The sequence below is a fragment of the Pithys albifrons genome, chromosome 7 (genome assembly GCF_047495875.1).
Source record: "Pithys albifrons albifrons isolate INPA30051 chromosome 7, PitAlb_v1, whole genome shotgun sequence".
NCBI classification, from domain to species: Eukaryota; Metazoa; Chordata; class Aves; order Passeriformes; family Thamnophilidae; genus Pithys; species Pithys albifrons.
In genome coordinates this window covers 35,064,940-35,081,961 of record NC_092464.1, presented here as the reverse complement: position 1 = coordinate 35,081,961, position 17,022 = coordinate 35,064,940, and the positions used below count along the sequence as shown (strand labels likewise).

Below are 17,022 nucleotides of genomic sequence, written 5' to 3'. Positions count from 1 at the left end.
CAAATGTTTCTAAAACACACTCTCTAATTTGTTCCTTCTTCCAAGGAACACTCTGCCTGCACTCTCAGTCTACCTGCAGGTTCTGTCTAGCCATCAGTTCCTTGTTCAACTCAGCAATGTTTTTTCTAAACATTGCTGAAAGAATTTAAACTTATGATTTACCATGTGGAACTTGGTTAGAATGTCTCCAAAATGACAGATTTATTTAAATTATTTTTTCCTTCTAAATGAAGCATAATTTCTTTTTTTTAAGAGAACTAAATTTGATAATGTTGTCATCTTGGATTTATCTATGCCCTTGATTTCAGTTGTTGGTGTTTTGGGGGTTTTTTTGGGCTGCTTTTTTTTTTTCAAATGCATATTTGGCCTGTCCATAAGTACAAACAGAACCATATATATACCCTAAAAAGGACTGTATCATTGTTTTTGAAAACTCAACTCATCGATTAATAAGGAGGCCTACTTTCACAGGCAGTAAAATAGGATCCATACACTTTACACATCGTCTATAACTTCCCCCAGGCAATTTTTCTCTGAATTGCGGTAATTGGTTTTCAGCCAGGTACCAGCTTAAAAACAAACAAAAAAACCCCAAATGCAAGCAAAACCAAAAAATCCACCACGAACCCAAAACATTAACACTTTATTACCTTATACCATGTTTTTATATCCCTTTGAAAGCATTAAAAAAAACCACAACAAAACAAACCACTGGCAAGACAAACCATGTAAAATCGAGGTGATGTCTGTTCAGCACATCAGTGCCAATTCCCTTATTGAAACAGATACAAACATAACTTCTTAATGAGCAGCTAAACCTTTATCAGAGTTGTCTGCACATAAAGGTCTTCACATTTTACTTACTCATTATGGCCATTGTGCCATGCCCAACAAACCTTTAAGCCCTTCTCCGAACTGACAAAGTGTAAGGCAGCATCCCAAAGCTTGCTGTTTCTCTGGAACCTATGAATTACTCTCTTAAATTAAAAGAACTTTTTTAAAAAAGAAAGCCTTACACCAAACAAAATCTATATTGTTTGAGTTATTATTTTACTGTGGCTCAGTTACCTGTCAAACAGGCTGACACTTGGATAAAACACATGCTGGCATCACGCATCACGGCATGTTAAGTGCAAACCCGTGACAAAGAGCAGAGCTATGTGATTCAGCTGTGCAGAGCTCTAATGAGCTTTCTCTGGTCTAGGAAAGCTTGATCTGTTGTATCAAACCCATTGCAACTCTGAGATCCTTTTCCATCCGAAAATGATTTTACATCTGTTTTAGTTCAAAGAGTCATATAAATCAGAAGCTCTGCCTATAAATTTTGATGACACCTTTAAAGTGTGTATCATATATATATATGGGAGGTACATAAGAGATACCAGCCACTAAAATTAAGGAATCAATGCTAGATTCTTCGAGTTCTCTATATCATATTTAAGTCCTATTTATGATTCTCTCTGAGGTGAGAGCCAATCAATACCTATGAAAACTCAGTATTTCTGTTCAGTTACAGTTATGGGTAGAGTATACACTATTCTGACTTCGCTTTCCTGTAGTTCTTGGGTAGGACAAGCTTTTCAGGATGGAAACATCATGATCCATTTCTTAGGAACCATTTGCATTAGGATTGGCATGAGTGTGGTGTCGCTGCCTATCTCAAACAACCTTCAGGGGATGGAGAGAGCTGATTTCTCTTCATAATGAAAGACAATAATCCTAGTAAGAGTCAGTGGCCAGTAGGTCACACAATATCCCTGACACTATTTTCTTTTGTGTGTTCTTGCTGTGAGAAAGCAACATTTCTCAAGCTTAGGACTTCTGTCAAGTAGAAAGTATGAAGCATAAAACACTCTGCTCATTAATAAATTTAACCAATATGTATAACAAGCACATAAATTTCAGGATAACAGTTGAGTTCAAGTCAGACAAGAAACTCACTAAACTCTCTCCATTCCAGCTTGACAGGCTATTTATTACCTGGCTAATGATCTTCCTTTCAGTCCCCTGAAAGTCACTTTGATATAGGTCAGTACTTTCCAGCCCCAAACTAGACCTTACAGCAAGAAACAGTGTTTGGAAGGCATGGGAGTATGTGGCTGGGGATAGAAGAGATGTCGTGAACAATCCCCCCTTTGTGCTGTGCTTGACACATAGACCAGAGCAGTTTGCTCTTTTGCTTCCCGACTCAGCAGTGTCAGGAGAGATTGAATCAGCAGCTCCTGAAGATGCTGATGTAAATAACAGAAAAGGCTGAGGAGCAAAGAGAGAACTCTAAACATCACAGACAGTGCAGCACAGATCAGTTTGAGGGTCAGTGTGTGGACCTGGGCAGCAGCTCACTAAAAGGGATGAACAGCTTGAGAGGATCCATCTCATTTTCCCCTTCCACCACCCTCTCTATTAAGTGTAAGCTATGAGACAACTTGTTTCTGTGAATGGCTTGCTTGTAATAATTTCCGAAGTAATTCGCCTGAGCTTCCCAGAGACTTGTGGCTACACAAAAGTGGCTTGATGCAATTCCACATTAAGGTTGGTCAAGGTCAGTGTAGTAGAAGGGACTACAGGTAACATGTCTTAGCATAAACAGAAGAAAAAGAAGCAGAAACTTTAAACAGGGATTAAAGTCCAACTCTGAGTATAAAGCCAGAAAAAAATAAGTTTGACAGAATGACACTGTCAGATGTTCTCTCTTCCCGCTTCTCTCTTTTCTTCCCATTCCAGTGACGTTCTTACATCCTGTTCAACCAAGGGTATGGAATGGACTTGATCAAGTGACTGAGTGGTCATTTGATACTTTATCTCTCACTGCACATTTCTTCTCATTTCACAATATACTGTGGTGCTTCAGTTCAAATAAATGAGTTGAAACAGAGGCTTTTATCCCAGATTTCCTGGAAAGGGAACTAGTCTTTGAATTTAATAATATGTAATTAATTCCATGGCCTCTTTGATGCAACACACTCCACCAACTTACTAGGATCTTAAAGAGAGACTTTCTCTTGTATGTACAAAGACCCTTCTCAGTTACCAGCCTATTCCAAATGCCTTCCAAAACTAGCTTCATTATGGAAGGGTTTCTGCCCACGATTGTCTCTATAGGAGTCTTCTCTGTTTCCTCAAGCTATAAAGGACAATAGCAGGATACTCTGAGAACTCAACAAGCAGTTGCAGTCTCAGATAACTTGTGCTATGGTAAACTCCTGTGTTTGCCACAGAGATAATGTATCCTTCTGCCATCTCAGATCCCTCAGATTAAGACTGAGGAGTTTAAGATTGAGAAGTTTTCATCTTTCAAATTGACAATGCCAGTTATAATGAGTCTGCTCTTCATTGTGTCCCCAAACCCCTGTTAGTCCCATTACATGCAGTTTTCCTGACTCCATTTCCCATGTCCCTCTGTTTGAAAAGTATTAAATCCCATGAAAAGATGATAAACTGGAACCAGAGAGAGACATGTGGCATCATGAGAGGGAAGAGAGAGGAACAGGAAGGCAATGCATAGGTGTTAAAATGAGTGCTGCATGTGGGGACTGAACAGCCCTTCTTCCACTGGTACCATGATTCTTCAGTACATCAAGGCACCAGAGGCATCTTCCAAACCCCTTTTGGGGTTGCCTTCTCCTACCTGCTTACATTTCACCAAATGTGGTTACAATTTTTCCCTTTTGATGCTGTGCCAGAAGATCATCTTATCTCATTAATAATGTTCTACAGTACTTTAAAAACAGATAATCTACATCGTATGCTTAAAGCTCTATGTCCACTTTGGAGCCTGAATTCACTGAAATTGGAGTCACTCTTCCTCTCCATTTGGTAAAGTATTAACAACTTGCTGGATCTGTGACAACCCTCAATCCTCCCATGTTCTCTATCAGCTGCAGAGCTGTACCATTGAGTTTCAAGATGGAATAATTACAAGTTATGTCTGATACTAGCTTGAAAAACTAGACTGAAAGGAGGTTACCTACTCCAGAAATGCTCAGCTGTTAGGTTGCAGCTACCTACATTATCTGATAGTCTGAAAACCACATCTTTTCTAGCAAAAGATGTGTCCAGATAAAGCAACCAGCATATTGTGTTGTCACCAATTTACCTGACCAGAATTTTCACACATTGCGGTATACTCAGGCACAGAAGAAAATGAGTTATTTTTAAAAAGAAGACAAGAACTGCCATTGTACAGCCTTGTTCAGAGTCCCGTATCTTAAGCTGATTCAGCTTATTTGCTTTTCTATACCTTTGACAAATGTATGTCTTACATAACTTTTTCTTGCTTTCCTCCATGCGCCTTACTGCTTTCCCTCCATGTATCTTATCTCAAAATTATGTGCTATTAATCAGCCAAAGACACCCTTCACTGCTAAGTGTTCCTCAACTGAGTTTTCATCAACAAAAGTAGTTCCTAGTTACAGCATTTCTTCCACATGCTGAAGGCCTGGTGGGGTGGGAGGAGGGATGGCAAGGAGGTTAGAGACTGCCTTATCAAATAAATACTATCTGGGACCTTTATACCAACCTGCCAGTTTGCTGTAATGGTGATGTTGCTCTTTGCTCTCAACAAAAAAACCCCATGGTGCGAGGAAAGCGAGACTGCACTCTGTCTTATTTTTTAAGTTAAAACTTTGTCTGACTAATCTGGCTGGATGCCTGTTCAGTAGTAGCCGAAGCTTAATACCTGAAACAATGTGTGTATATACCCTGTGCCCGTAAGGCTTGCCCAACAATGCTCATTCTGTCATGTTTTCCCATGCCTTGTGTCAATATCTCATTTTATATGCAAGCCCCCAGAGCAGCGAATAGGAAAAAAAGAGAGGCACAGAGGGAAGGAGGGAGAGGGATCGAGGAAGAGGGATAAGAAAGAGAGAAGAAAGTAGGGAAAAATTACATCCCTTGGGAAAGTCAGCTGCTATGAACTCGCCCACTCCTCACCATGAAATGAGCTGTGTACGGGCACAGGTGGGTCCCATTCTCTGTTTCTACAGGCCAGCCTATCAACAGGGGCTAAATGAAGACTTTCATTGCTGTTCCTTGTTTTCATTGGAATAAGGCCATCATAAACATTTGCAGGTGGCTTGGCCATAATCTGACACTAAAATATTTGTGGTTGTGATAAAAATCAGAATATTGCTACAAGATGGTTCTATATAACCTTTAAGGCTTGATCCTGCTCTTATAGAACTCCACCAGAGTTTTGTTGTGTTGCTCTCTGCCAGTTTTATTGCTCATTAAAAGGCATATTCCCTGGCATAATTCTTCATGATAAAGACTCATCTGCCCTTTGGGGCAGCTTCAGATGATTTTTGAAAAGGGGAACCCAACCAGAACCCAGTGATTTGAGCACCCCAGAATTTGGGCTTGTTAAACAGCTGTACCATCTCAACTTTGTAAGGCCAAATTAAAACCACCAAACTTTGAAGAACTCTAATATTTTCTGAATCCATCTGAATTTTTCCTCAGCTGTATAATACCGAAACCATTGTCCAGTCTGTATTCCTCATGAATGAGTCTTGGACATAATTCTTAGCACATTTGGAAGGATAAATGAAGATAAATGGAAATGACAAGATATTCTCTTTGAATAAATAAAACAGACACCACAGAGAAAAGACTGAAGGAAAACAAGACAAACAAGGATGTTCAACACTTTGGCAAGTAAATGAAGTTGAAAATGCAGCAATTATCTCCTAGGACACACCATGAACAAAAAACAAAACCTCCTAGGAAGAGGGAAGAATAGGGAACAGAGTATGCTGGAGGTCACACCATAAGTCTCATTCACACACCAACTCACACAGAGACTAAAATGCTGACAATTGCCGCCCAATAAAGCAGCTTTAGACTCACACTTAGGAAACATTGGTGTGTTCAGTCACAGGAAAGAATTAAGATATGTCATGACAAAGTTTCCCAAATGAGACACTGACTAGGAAAAGGCCTTTTTATCCTCAACTTCTCCAACTCTGGAGATTCTAATCACCATGGCCCCAGACCAACACAAACCTAAAACCTGACTGACAGGGTCTTGCAAAACCACATGTAGTTTTCTTCTTATTATATAGAAATGATTGTTTGGAAGCCAAATATAGTCCCACGTAAAACACCTCACCACTGAGTATTAAAAGTTGTTTGGATCTTTTAATGTTTTTAATTAGGATCATAATTACCACTGAACCTATTAAGTCACAATTTGAACAGAAGCTTAATCATCTTTAACACAAATAATGGCATTAGTTAATGTTTTTCTTTCTAAAACTGAAAAAGAAACTGTTTATTCCTCCCTCCCTCTCTCCCAACCCCCTGTCTTTGAAAAGAATGGGACATATATAAGACAAACACTTTCTTGTATTCACAGGCAAATGGTATTGCACATGAAATCTCAGTGAATACTGTGTTTTGTCAATATGTAACATATACAACGGCACATCTATCAAATACATTTACCTGATCCATACTATCAGACTTCTATATTAAGAAGCAAACCCTGAAATAGTAGTAAAAAGGAAAATAAAGGACCCTGGCCAGGAGCACAAAACTGGGGCAGCAGTTGGAATCTGTGTTCTGTGCATGGCTGGGTAACTCTTCCAGAGGGGTCGATGCCCTGGGCCATCCCTGCTACCACGGCACAGGGAGACAGAGAGCCTATAGCCTATATCCTTCCCCAGCCACCAAGAATCTTGAAAGCAAATGCAAGAATAACTGGATTTTGAGTGTTTGATGCCAGGATTTCACTTTTCACTTATACTCTGAAGAGACTGCATGTTGAACATCAATTATTTAGACAATGAATGGGGATAGAGACTGGTCTGCACTCATCGTATAATGGATGTGACCAATTACAAATGACAGATAATGAATCTGGGCTGCTGCTTCTTTATTAGACCACTAATATATATTTTTAACCATACATTTTCATGCATAAAATCCCCCAAACTCTCAGAGTCATGTGATGAAAAACTGTACTCTCAAGCCATCTGGGCAGTTTCTGTAGAATTAAAAACAAATAATTCTTGTGACTTATGAGGATCTCATGCTTGCTGGAAGTAACCAAGTGTACAAAACATGGATGTTTTTGTTCACATAGTTCTCCAAACATGAGCACACAATTAGCATTCAAACCAATATAATAAGCATCCACACTGTCAATTTATGGTAATAAATATGGATCCTTCAACACAAATTGAGCAACTACTTAAAAATATCACTATGCCAAACTCCATTTATCTTGACAGTCCTTTTGTCTTCTAGCATTCCCCAGTTAAACAGAGCACATAGGAAATAGCCCAGTAGAGCACCCAGAATTCTCACTGAAGGAAGTGAAAGGATCACCTTCACAAACACCCTTTCTTCACAGAGAAGTTATAGAAACAACATGAACCTTGAATGTAAGAAGATAAAAAGAAAAATTGAGAAAGCAGGACTTCCCGGTAAGTACAGCATTCTGCCCTTTTAGAAGCAGTGTCAAGTCTGGAATAACCTGGTGATTCCACCACAGGCTGCAACACATATTGCAGGGGTCCTTGCTGCATGCTGTCAGGGTCAAGTGAAAACTCTGTAACCTCAAAAACCACAAGAATAACATCTGGACCTGCATGCAGCCAGAGAACTAGAGAAATGAGAAAATGCAAATGGACTCACCCAATCTGGCGGTTTGTGGAAGGTGCTTGTGTAATGACAGAACTGGACTGTGGAGATGGCATGGCTTGTTGAATCACAACACTGGTGTCATGGTTAGGCATCCTTGTGTTTGTCAGCTGGTGAGATCCAGGTCCTGCCATTGATCCTCCAACTGTGTTATGCATGGAGATATTCTGTGAAAAAAGGGAAAAGGGAGATGATAGAAGAAAATGAAAATAAATAAATTACTTATCTTGGGTTTTCATTCTACAGGAATACAATTAGAAATCTGAAAGTATCAACACATGAAAAGTTGCTGGTTCCTGGCAAATCCCAAGTCATAAGATCCTGTTATAACCTACAATGATAAAGAAACAGAAAATAACTATTTACTTTCGCAGGGCAATATAAATGGAAAATACCCCGAAGTTGACTAATCACTCTTCTGTAATTCTATCTTGTGATTTATAATGGGGATATTCAGCACATATTCTCATAACTGAACACAATATGAGTGCAGGATACCTAGATTTACTGTGTGGGTTGTTTAGTAGGTCTGCTTGGACTGACAAGCAAATCAAGTTTTACAGTCATAAAGTAACCAATGGTCCATGGTATTTCATTAAACAGCCATTTCTATTAGCCTCCATATATTTTGTAGAGCAGTAATAGTCCAGCAGCTTAGAATAATAACACTGTATTTGCACATATATAACCTTTGCTTCAGGTAACTTGGAGCTCTTAAAAAGTTCTTACAAAAAAAGGTTCACAGATAACTCATGCCCACTGAGCAAACAAGCCACGAGGGACCAGGATACTACCAAAGAAGGAACTATGGAATAAGGTTTCTCTCCTGTTATGGCTGTACACTCAACACACACTGCAGCTAAACCGCAGGGTTTGACTTGGCCTGTGTTAAAAAAACAAACCAAACTCTCGAGCCAGGGATAACCCACAGTGTATACATATGAAAAGTATGGTATCCTTGAGAGCATTATTTTTCCTATCAGGTATCAACATGCGGATTTTCAGCTGCAAGAGGAAAAGAAACTTTCCATTGCCACCTCATGCTAGGCTGAGGAAAAGGGGGAAAAAACCCCACCTTCATATGAACACTGCCACCAAGGCTCATGCAAAGCATCTTCCTGATCACTGCAATACTCAGGATTAAGAAACAAAATTGTATTTCATTCAATACCTCCGCAAAATATCAATAAATAAAGCTCGTGAGAAAGGAAACTCAAAGCTCTGATCAAATGTGGAAGACAGAAGAGGCAGACAACATGTTGAATCCTAGACCTAAAAGAAAGATTGTATTCTGAATCAAACCAAGAATAAACCCTTTAGATGGTATTCCTCATGGAAAAGGAGAGCCAATAATTAGAGACCCCACATTGAAGGCATTATGTGTCATCCTCCTACCCCCAAAATTTATATATTTCATGTGATTTCCCAGGATAGTGTGAACACAGGGATATCTGTTTCTTTTAAGGAAATGTTCCCAGTCTTCATTAACACATAAAGAAGCAGAGGTGCTGCCTACAGTCACATGGTTAGACCACTCACCCAGAATGAAGAAAACCCAGCTCTGCTTTCCAATTACAGTAAATAATTTACACACTATGAAACAGGTCGAGAAACTCCTTATTCTCTTAAGTATTCACTTAAGGAGTATGAATTGCAAGAAGAAGTCAGACCAAGGACCTCAGTTATAATTTATCATAGCACAGTAGTATGTCATGACCATCAGGCAATAACCTTAGATATATGGAAACTTTTCCAAAAGAAGTTCTCCCTCATCTAACACATTCCTATTAAAATGTTACCTCTTCAACAGAGTACTGTTCTCTGATGACAAACCTGTTTAGTAAAAAAAAAAAAATCCATTGATATTTTTGATCATTATAAGATTTTGCAAAATCTGGTCTAATATCTATCCACATGTAAGTAAATATTTCAATACTATCACTTCCTAAAGCTTCACCTTTTCTATTAGGTGCGTATGCTTCAATTAAAACCTATCCATATGTGATATTTACTTGTTTCAAAGTTCACCCTCATTTAATTTCCCCTTTATACTGCCTCCACAGTTTCTGAATACTTCCAATTATTCCAATTATAAAAGCATGTTTGCTTTCAGTTGTATGTTTAATAGACCAAATTTAAGTTGAGGAGAGGCATACAGTACTTGTACCTCTGCATCCATATGGGAGCAACAAAGAAGAAAAGCATCAGTCGCTCCAGTGAATTTGCTCAGCAGTGCTGCACAAGTGTCCCTTGCCAGTGCCAGCACACACATGTGCCTTGCTTCCAAAGAGGACTGTCTACATGAGGCCAGGGCATCACCATAAAAATCCCCAGGATTCAGAAAGCCTTTCTCTAGACTACAGACTCCAGACCACAGATTTCCAAGAGCTCCAGAACACTGATTGGCTACATGGGAGGATCTTTAAAGGAAACACGCATGGTGCCATGTGTCTGTGAGGCCTGGGAAGGGACAGGATGGAAATCCATCACAAGCTTTAGATAAGTGGTACCTTGGCATTTGCCCTGACTTTTACTGGGCTTCGTTGTACCATGGCAGGGCAGAACTTAAAGATTTAATATCAGATGCCTGTGCTCCTAGATTTGATATTTTCTTTTCCTTTTCTTTCCATTTTCTCTATTAATTCCAGAGCTCTCTAAGGTACAAACAGTATGAATTATGATGGGTATGGAAAATTTTGTTTGCCCCATAAGACATGGTAATTGTTATCTTACATGCATAAACTTAAAATTTTCAATAAGCTGCACCTTTTCAGAAGTAGGCTGAATATGTGATGCACAGAAAGCAAAAGCAGAATGAAAATCTGTCAATGCAGAGATCCATTCTTCTCAGTAATGCAAGAGCTGTTGTTGGGCAGGAACTATACCTTTACGCTACACTGCCAAGTAAAAGCCCAAGATTTCCCAACAGAATGTCAAACTCAGCGTAACTCTGGCATTCATAAGGAAAGGATTTGGCAATCTCAGAATAATTTACCTTAGTGAGATGCTTGTGAATTTACAGAGAAGTTCAAGCAGAAGTTCATACTTTAATGACAATGCTTGTGCTTTGAAAAACAGCAGGAAGGTAATGCACAATAGATCTGACACTAAGCCTATCTGATCTCCTTGTAGGCATCATGACATGAAGAATGACACTGTATCACCAGCGTAGCATGACTAGGCACGTTGTGTGTGTGATGCAGGCAGTCTTCAGAACTTCCAAAATGGCCTTGCTGTGTTTAGCTCTGCATTTGATTCTGACTCAGTTTGGATAGGATATCAGCGAGCTCCTTGCAGTCTGAACTTTGGGTCCTTGTAGAAACAGGAAAAATTCAGCAACATTGGCTGAAACCAAGACCTCTATAGTTGAATTGTTGTTTGGTGAGGCTGCTTCCAACTGTACTTTTAAGGAGCTCTGCATGCTCATTCACCAGTGGTATTGTGAATGACATCTCATTTGACTCCCCTTTTCATTATCCTTCAGCTCTTAAGTGATTGGTTAAGATTATTTGATACTAGGTATGGAGCTTCCATCATTCTAGCTCAGAGAAGTCTACAGAAGCAATGACATAGCCTGAGCTCTTCCGCTACTTTTAACATTCCCAAGACCCATCCCAACAAACACACAGAGTTTTCTGAAATATCTTCTCAATTCTGCTTCAGCATTAGAGGAGGGCATATGTGCTTATTATTATTATCTATTTTATTAAACTGAACCTAAGTGTTCACACAGTAAATCGGTCACCCATATACCAGGAGCTGTAGGGACACAAAAGACATCCTCTGCCCTTAAGATTAATTTAGTGAGTCTTAATTAAGATCCACTATACTAAGAGGAATTTATGTCTTTTAGGAGTAAGTTTCATCCTCACTGAAGTTCCCAGTCACTCCCACTGAAGCAGAAACTAGGATTATAACACTGAAGAGCTTTTATAGAAATGTTCCCCTTGCCCATGTGCTCATGCAGTACTTTCCATCAGTATTTAACATTCAAATAAATAAACCAAAAAGCAACAAGCCAGATCCACAAACCACTTTTAAATCAATGTGCTCATTCTCAACCTTTCCAGCTGCAAAAGGGAAGAGAACAGATCATCAACAGCTTAACTTCTCCCCACTTACACTTTAGTCCTCATTTTAGCTTCAGACTTTGAAGAAAACATTTGAGCATTTTTCTCCCACGTGCAACCATTTAACTTTGGATAGGCAACACACTTCTTTTTTCTAAAGGCTTAAAACTTCTTCAAGTCATGCTTCCATGTTCTGGTGGAGAGGATTACACATCACTTCACAAGAACACACACCCTGTTGGCAAGCACAGCAGAGAAATGACGGATCCACAGACACAGGCATAATGCACTCCATGACTCCAGTCAGTCATCATTTCCCCTAAACCCTGGTTGTTCCAGAGAAACACCCATCCATGTCACACAGCACCACCTGTGTGATACATCGTCATGTACTGAAGTCGAAGGATGAAGACAACTGATACATCCTTTAGGATCTTTGTAATGCTCTGAGTATCAGAGTTTGTTCATGGTTTTAAACTGTAAGAGCTAGCTTCTGAAACAAAGTCAGTTTTTATTTTCATACTATTTTTTTAAACTCTGAAGTTTAGTAAAAATTGCAAGCACCAGTTTTACACAAACTGCAGATGATTCAGGATTATTCTGTGTAAACGTTTAGATCAACAGGTCTTTCACTTACAATCAGTTGTACATAAAGGTATTTTGCAGACTAATACATAAACTCTAAAGTCAGAAGCCATTTGAATGAAAAAAAGAAATAAAAATGCAATTAATTTAAACAATCATAAAAGCACTTTTTGTACTTTTCTCTGTTTCCTGCAAAAAATAATTTAACTATATTTTTCTGCAAAGCAACTTAAAATATTTTTCACATAGTTCAAGAGAAAAGGCATCAATTTCAAAAAAAAAAAAGAGAAAAATCACATATGCAACAGTATTTTAGAATTCATACAGCCTGTCCTCTCAGTGAATACATTTTATCAGGGAAAAATATTCTAAGATGGTACACATTTAAATGGCAGTTACATATGGACTTTTAAGAAGGGTACAGTAACATCTTGGCTGATTGATGAAATCATAATATATGTAATACATGTGAGTGGAAGCCACCAGCAACACATTCACCCATTGCACATGCTGTGCACACAACCAAAGAACCTGATGGCTTAAAAACCTGGAAGACATTGTTGTAAGGAAAATTATAGACTAAATGTCGCAAGTAATGTCAGTCTTCAAAATTATTTTAATCATATACAATCTCCATCAAAATTATTGAGCCTTTATGAGTTCTCTCCTGACAGAGGAGAAAGATAATCTCAAAACAAATGTTGGCAAGTCTCCCCAGAAACAGCACCAACTCATTTATTTTCTTATTATTCAGATCAATCACGATTCAGCCCATCACAATTGTTTCATCTGTAACTAGTGTGCAAAATCTAAACTGCCACAAACACAGAAGGGAGACTGCTGTCCACTCAAGGCCATCAAACACAGCAGAGGAACTAGGGAAGAAAACTAAGATAAAAAACTAATCACCTTACTAATGCAATTGACGGTTTACTGGAAAAAGAAAGTCTATTATCAAGATTTAAATAATTAAAAAAAAAGGAAAAAGTTCCATTATACAAGAGATGGGAGAGTGTAAACTTGGTGGAGACCAAAATGCAATACTTCTTCCTCTTTTTTTTTTAAACAGTAACATTTGCAGAGCTTGAATGAGGAAAAGCACTAAAGCAGATAAAAAAAGGACACAGAAAAGAACCCCTGGAAAATGCTGTGTAGTAACATTTAGCATAAGGACTAGGAAGATCTTATTGCAGACCACTAAAATCCATATAACTCCCCTACTTAGCAAGAGGTATGAAGTCACTGAATGAGGCTGACATAAAAATACAGAACTGATGCCAAGGGATCTACTCCTCAAAATATTTCAAAGAAAGGCAAATGCTCACTTAACAGCTACCTGATAAAAATGGCACATTACAAAAAACAGCAGGCATGATATATCCCAGAATAGGGAAGGACTCTTTCCTGCCCCCAGGCCCCATCCAACGTCTATAGCCCTGAACTGGACCCAGCCAGCTATCCACACCATGTCGGAGACTGAAAGACCAGGAGCAGTATGGGTATGTCTGCCTTCCTGAACCCCAGGCACCACTGCTCAGTCAAATGTTATCAACCTGATCTCCTTAGGGGTAAAAATGTAAAGAAAAATTATTCAAAAACAACAAGTAATGATAGGCAGATGGGGAAAAAAGGGAAACATTGCTCTCACTGAAATCATAAAGCTTTGAATCTGTACTTATCAGTCTCGGCCACTGGTTTCCAATTTTTTGGATCACAGACCTCTGTCAACCCTCTGAATTTCACACAGAGAACTCTGTGCTCTTATCGTAAATTGTGTAATTAAGACAAGATGGTTCCACGGACCAGATGCAGATGACTTACCACAGCTTTGCGACCACCAGCAGTTCACAGACCAGACTTTAACTGCCACCCAAATACTGGTTTGAAGAACCATGATTAAAATTTCTTGATAAAAAAAGATTACATTTCTAAAGCTATGAACTTCAGTAGCCCCTGTCCTTTTTTCAAAATGTCTGCAGGCTTTTGGAGCCTGAGTAAACAATTACAATTAATAGATCAGACTTGTGTACTGGGGGTGGCTGAAGCTTTGCAAAATTTTGTCTTAAATATCTATGCTGCAACATGCAAGGAAAACTCTGTGTTGTTTTAAGTCAGAATAAATTATTCTTAAATATAGACATGCTGGATACTCCTGAAAAGACACAAACAAACATCACAAATAATCTTTTTATCCTGTTTTCTTTCAATAGCTGTTACTCTGTTATCAGAAAGACTTTCTGAGATACGCAGTGATGCAAACCTCATCTGCTAATCTCCAGCAAACTATGTGGTGCTGCTAGGAAGCAAGGCACAAGACACAGGACAGACATATGAAGTGTTAAGCCAGGAATAAGCTATCTCAAGGCTCTAGCAGTCACCACCATAACTCAAAGTCCAAAGGGTCCATTTAAGCACTACTAATCCTCTTAAGGCCGCTGCCTGGAGGGTGACAGCCCTGCACAAAATCTCCATGACGCTGCTTGTGCTGCAGGCCAACCTCTGGTGTGCCTCCACCTGGCCTCTGCCCCCTGGGTACCCAGAGAGCACATGCACCTCCTCTGGTCCCTTCCTTTCACCTTCACAGGAAAATGCACATTCATTTCTTCCATGGGCAAGTTAAGCTTCCCTGCCTGTCCTCCACTTTGGCTACTGGTTTAAGCAAATGCTCTGATTTCTCTGATACTATGAATAAAATGCAGGATACTTAGAATTTTTGGTCTTTTGTCTTAATTTTTGTGACATGATCTAATTACAGTCATTCAGTGGTGGCCTCTAATTACCAGTAGAAATGAATACTGAAAGATGACCCTTGTCTTTCAGGATTCCCTCCCCTCTTCCCCCACTACCCTCCTCATGCCCTTTTCAGCATGTCTATCTGGACTATGCTTTTGACACATGAAGCCTTCTTTACATACACAATAAGTAATATATGGTGTACACCAGATGCACGTATTTTACGTCTTTTACTAGAGGAAAGATAAAAAAGTTGTATAAAGGAATATATTTTAAAGGAGAAGGAAATTTTGGAAGACTGGTCTCACCAGAGTTTGAGAGGAAATAACTTCTCTGTGGGAAAAGATGACATCAGATTGCATGAAGTCTTGAAGTTTTCTAAAGATATCTCCCATTTTTCTTCAGGGTTGCTTGTTTCATACACAATTACTTGCCCAAGATAGCCATTAAAGCAACACAGCACAAAGAGCTTCTTCTGTTCAAGTAAACTACAGTAATACTAAGTGTGCAAAGCTCAGTTTGGGTTACTCAAGGTGTTTTGCACTGCTAACACCACACTATTTCCTGCTAATTGGGAAGCTGAAAAACAGAGGGAGCACAACTGGTTCTCTCACTCTACGCTGTTCTGTCATTCTTCATGCAAAAGCCATAAACTGACTATTTTGTTTCTTCTAAGTTGCCTATTGTGACATTTATAAACAGGAACCTGGCAGTATGTCAAGGGTGCAAACTGATTTCCTTTTCTAAATACAATTTTAAAAAGCAAATAAACAAGGTTATGCCTGCTAATGAAACATTATATGCCATGCTGGACCTAGGTTTTCTCAAATGTATTCTCTAGAGCAGATGGAACACCAATAAACACAAAACAACCAGCTCTTTTATAAAAGGCTTGTTTGTAAGAAAATATATTCTCCATAGAACTTTGTCTAAAGCTATACTGGCTTGTACCTGCAATGTTATCTTGGGGACTGAATTATGGTCCCGTTAGATTGCTGTAAATGCGGGAGCTTGCCATGAGTTTCTAATGGAGAAGGGCTGGTAAGAAACTTGAAAGGAAAAGGAATTTGCCAGGATACCTACTAGGTGTAATTCCTAAGGTCTCAGTTGAAATCAAGGCCTTATTGTGCTAAAGTCTGTATAGACACATTGATGGACTACACTTGCCCACTAGCCTTAAGAGTCCAGAGACAAAACAAGAACAGAGGAAATAAGAAAGAGGGAAAGTGATTTGGTCAGCCAAATACCAGGACTCAGTGCAAGGGCTCTGTTCTCCTAGTCCAGTCTTATCTATTATTTTGCACTGTTTCTCTGCATCTGATACTTTCTTATGAATTCAGAAAACCAGAAAACTTTAAATTATTAGATAATTAAATGAAAACTCTAAGAAACAGAATTATAAGCTCTACTTGATTTTTTTCAGCACTATCATTTCATTTCTGTAAATCAGAGTGCACATAAATTGGGTACTCAGAGAACCTTCTCAAAGTAGGTGCACATCAAAGTAGGTGCAGGACAAGCAATTAGACATCCAAAAGCAGCTGCCAGATTTGGAGGCCAGTCAGAGGGTAGTTGAAAACCTGGCTTTCCTTTCTTTATTGTAAGGAGTTTTGTTTTGATCCATCGTGAAACAGAAAGCTCAGGCAGGGAGAGGAAGGGCGGCAATCCTCCAGGAACTGCTTTAAACAAGCCTTTGATACTGCTTAACTGAAGGCAGTAGGCTTTTCAACATTATGCAAACCACCTATAATCTGTTAATAGCAAATTCACAAAGACAGCACTCTGGCATTTAAATTTGTTATATTTTATTTAAAGCTTCTTTTAAATTCTCATAATTGATTTCACTGGCCTAAGTTATTGGCATCATGCATGAGTTACAGCAGTGGCTGTTGACTGCATTCAGTGACCAGAACATTTTTTAGATAGAGCAGTTGGTAAAGGAGAGCAAGGATGGTAGCAACAAAACAGCCAGTGATTTTCCATTCAGGCA

General features: G+C 39.0%; 1 protein-coding gene across 2 annotated transcripts in view; it reads right to left on the bottom strand.

Annotated features, from left to right (window-relative positions):
- CREB5 (cAMP responsive element binding protein 5) overlaps window positions 1–17,022 on the bottom strand; it is a 254,317-nt gene that overhangs the window by 163,510 nt on the left and 73,785 nt on the right. For both annotated transcript variants that reach the window (XM_071561003.1, XM_071561004.1), the window contains one exon: window positions 7,639–7,811. In XM_071561003.1, the coding sequence (XP_071417104.1) occupies window positions 7,639–7,811 (173 nt within the window). The remainder of the gene's footprint in view (window positions 1–7,638; window positions 7,812–17,022) is intronic.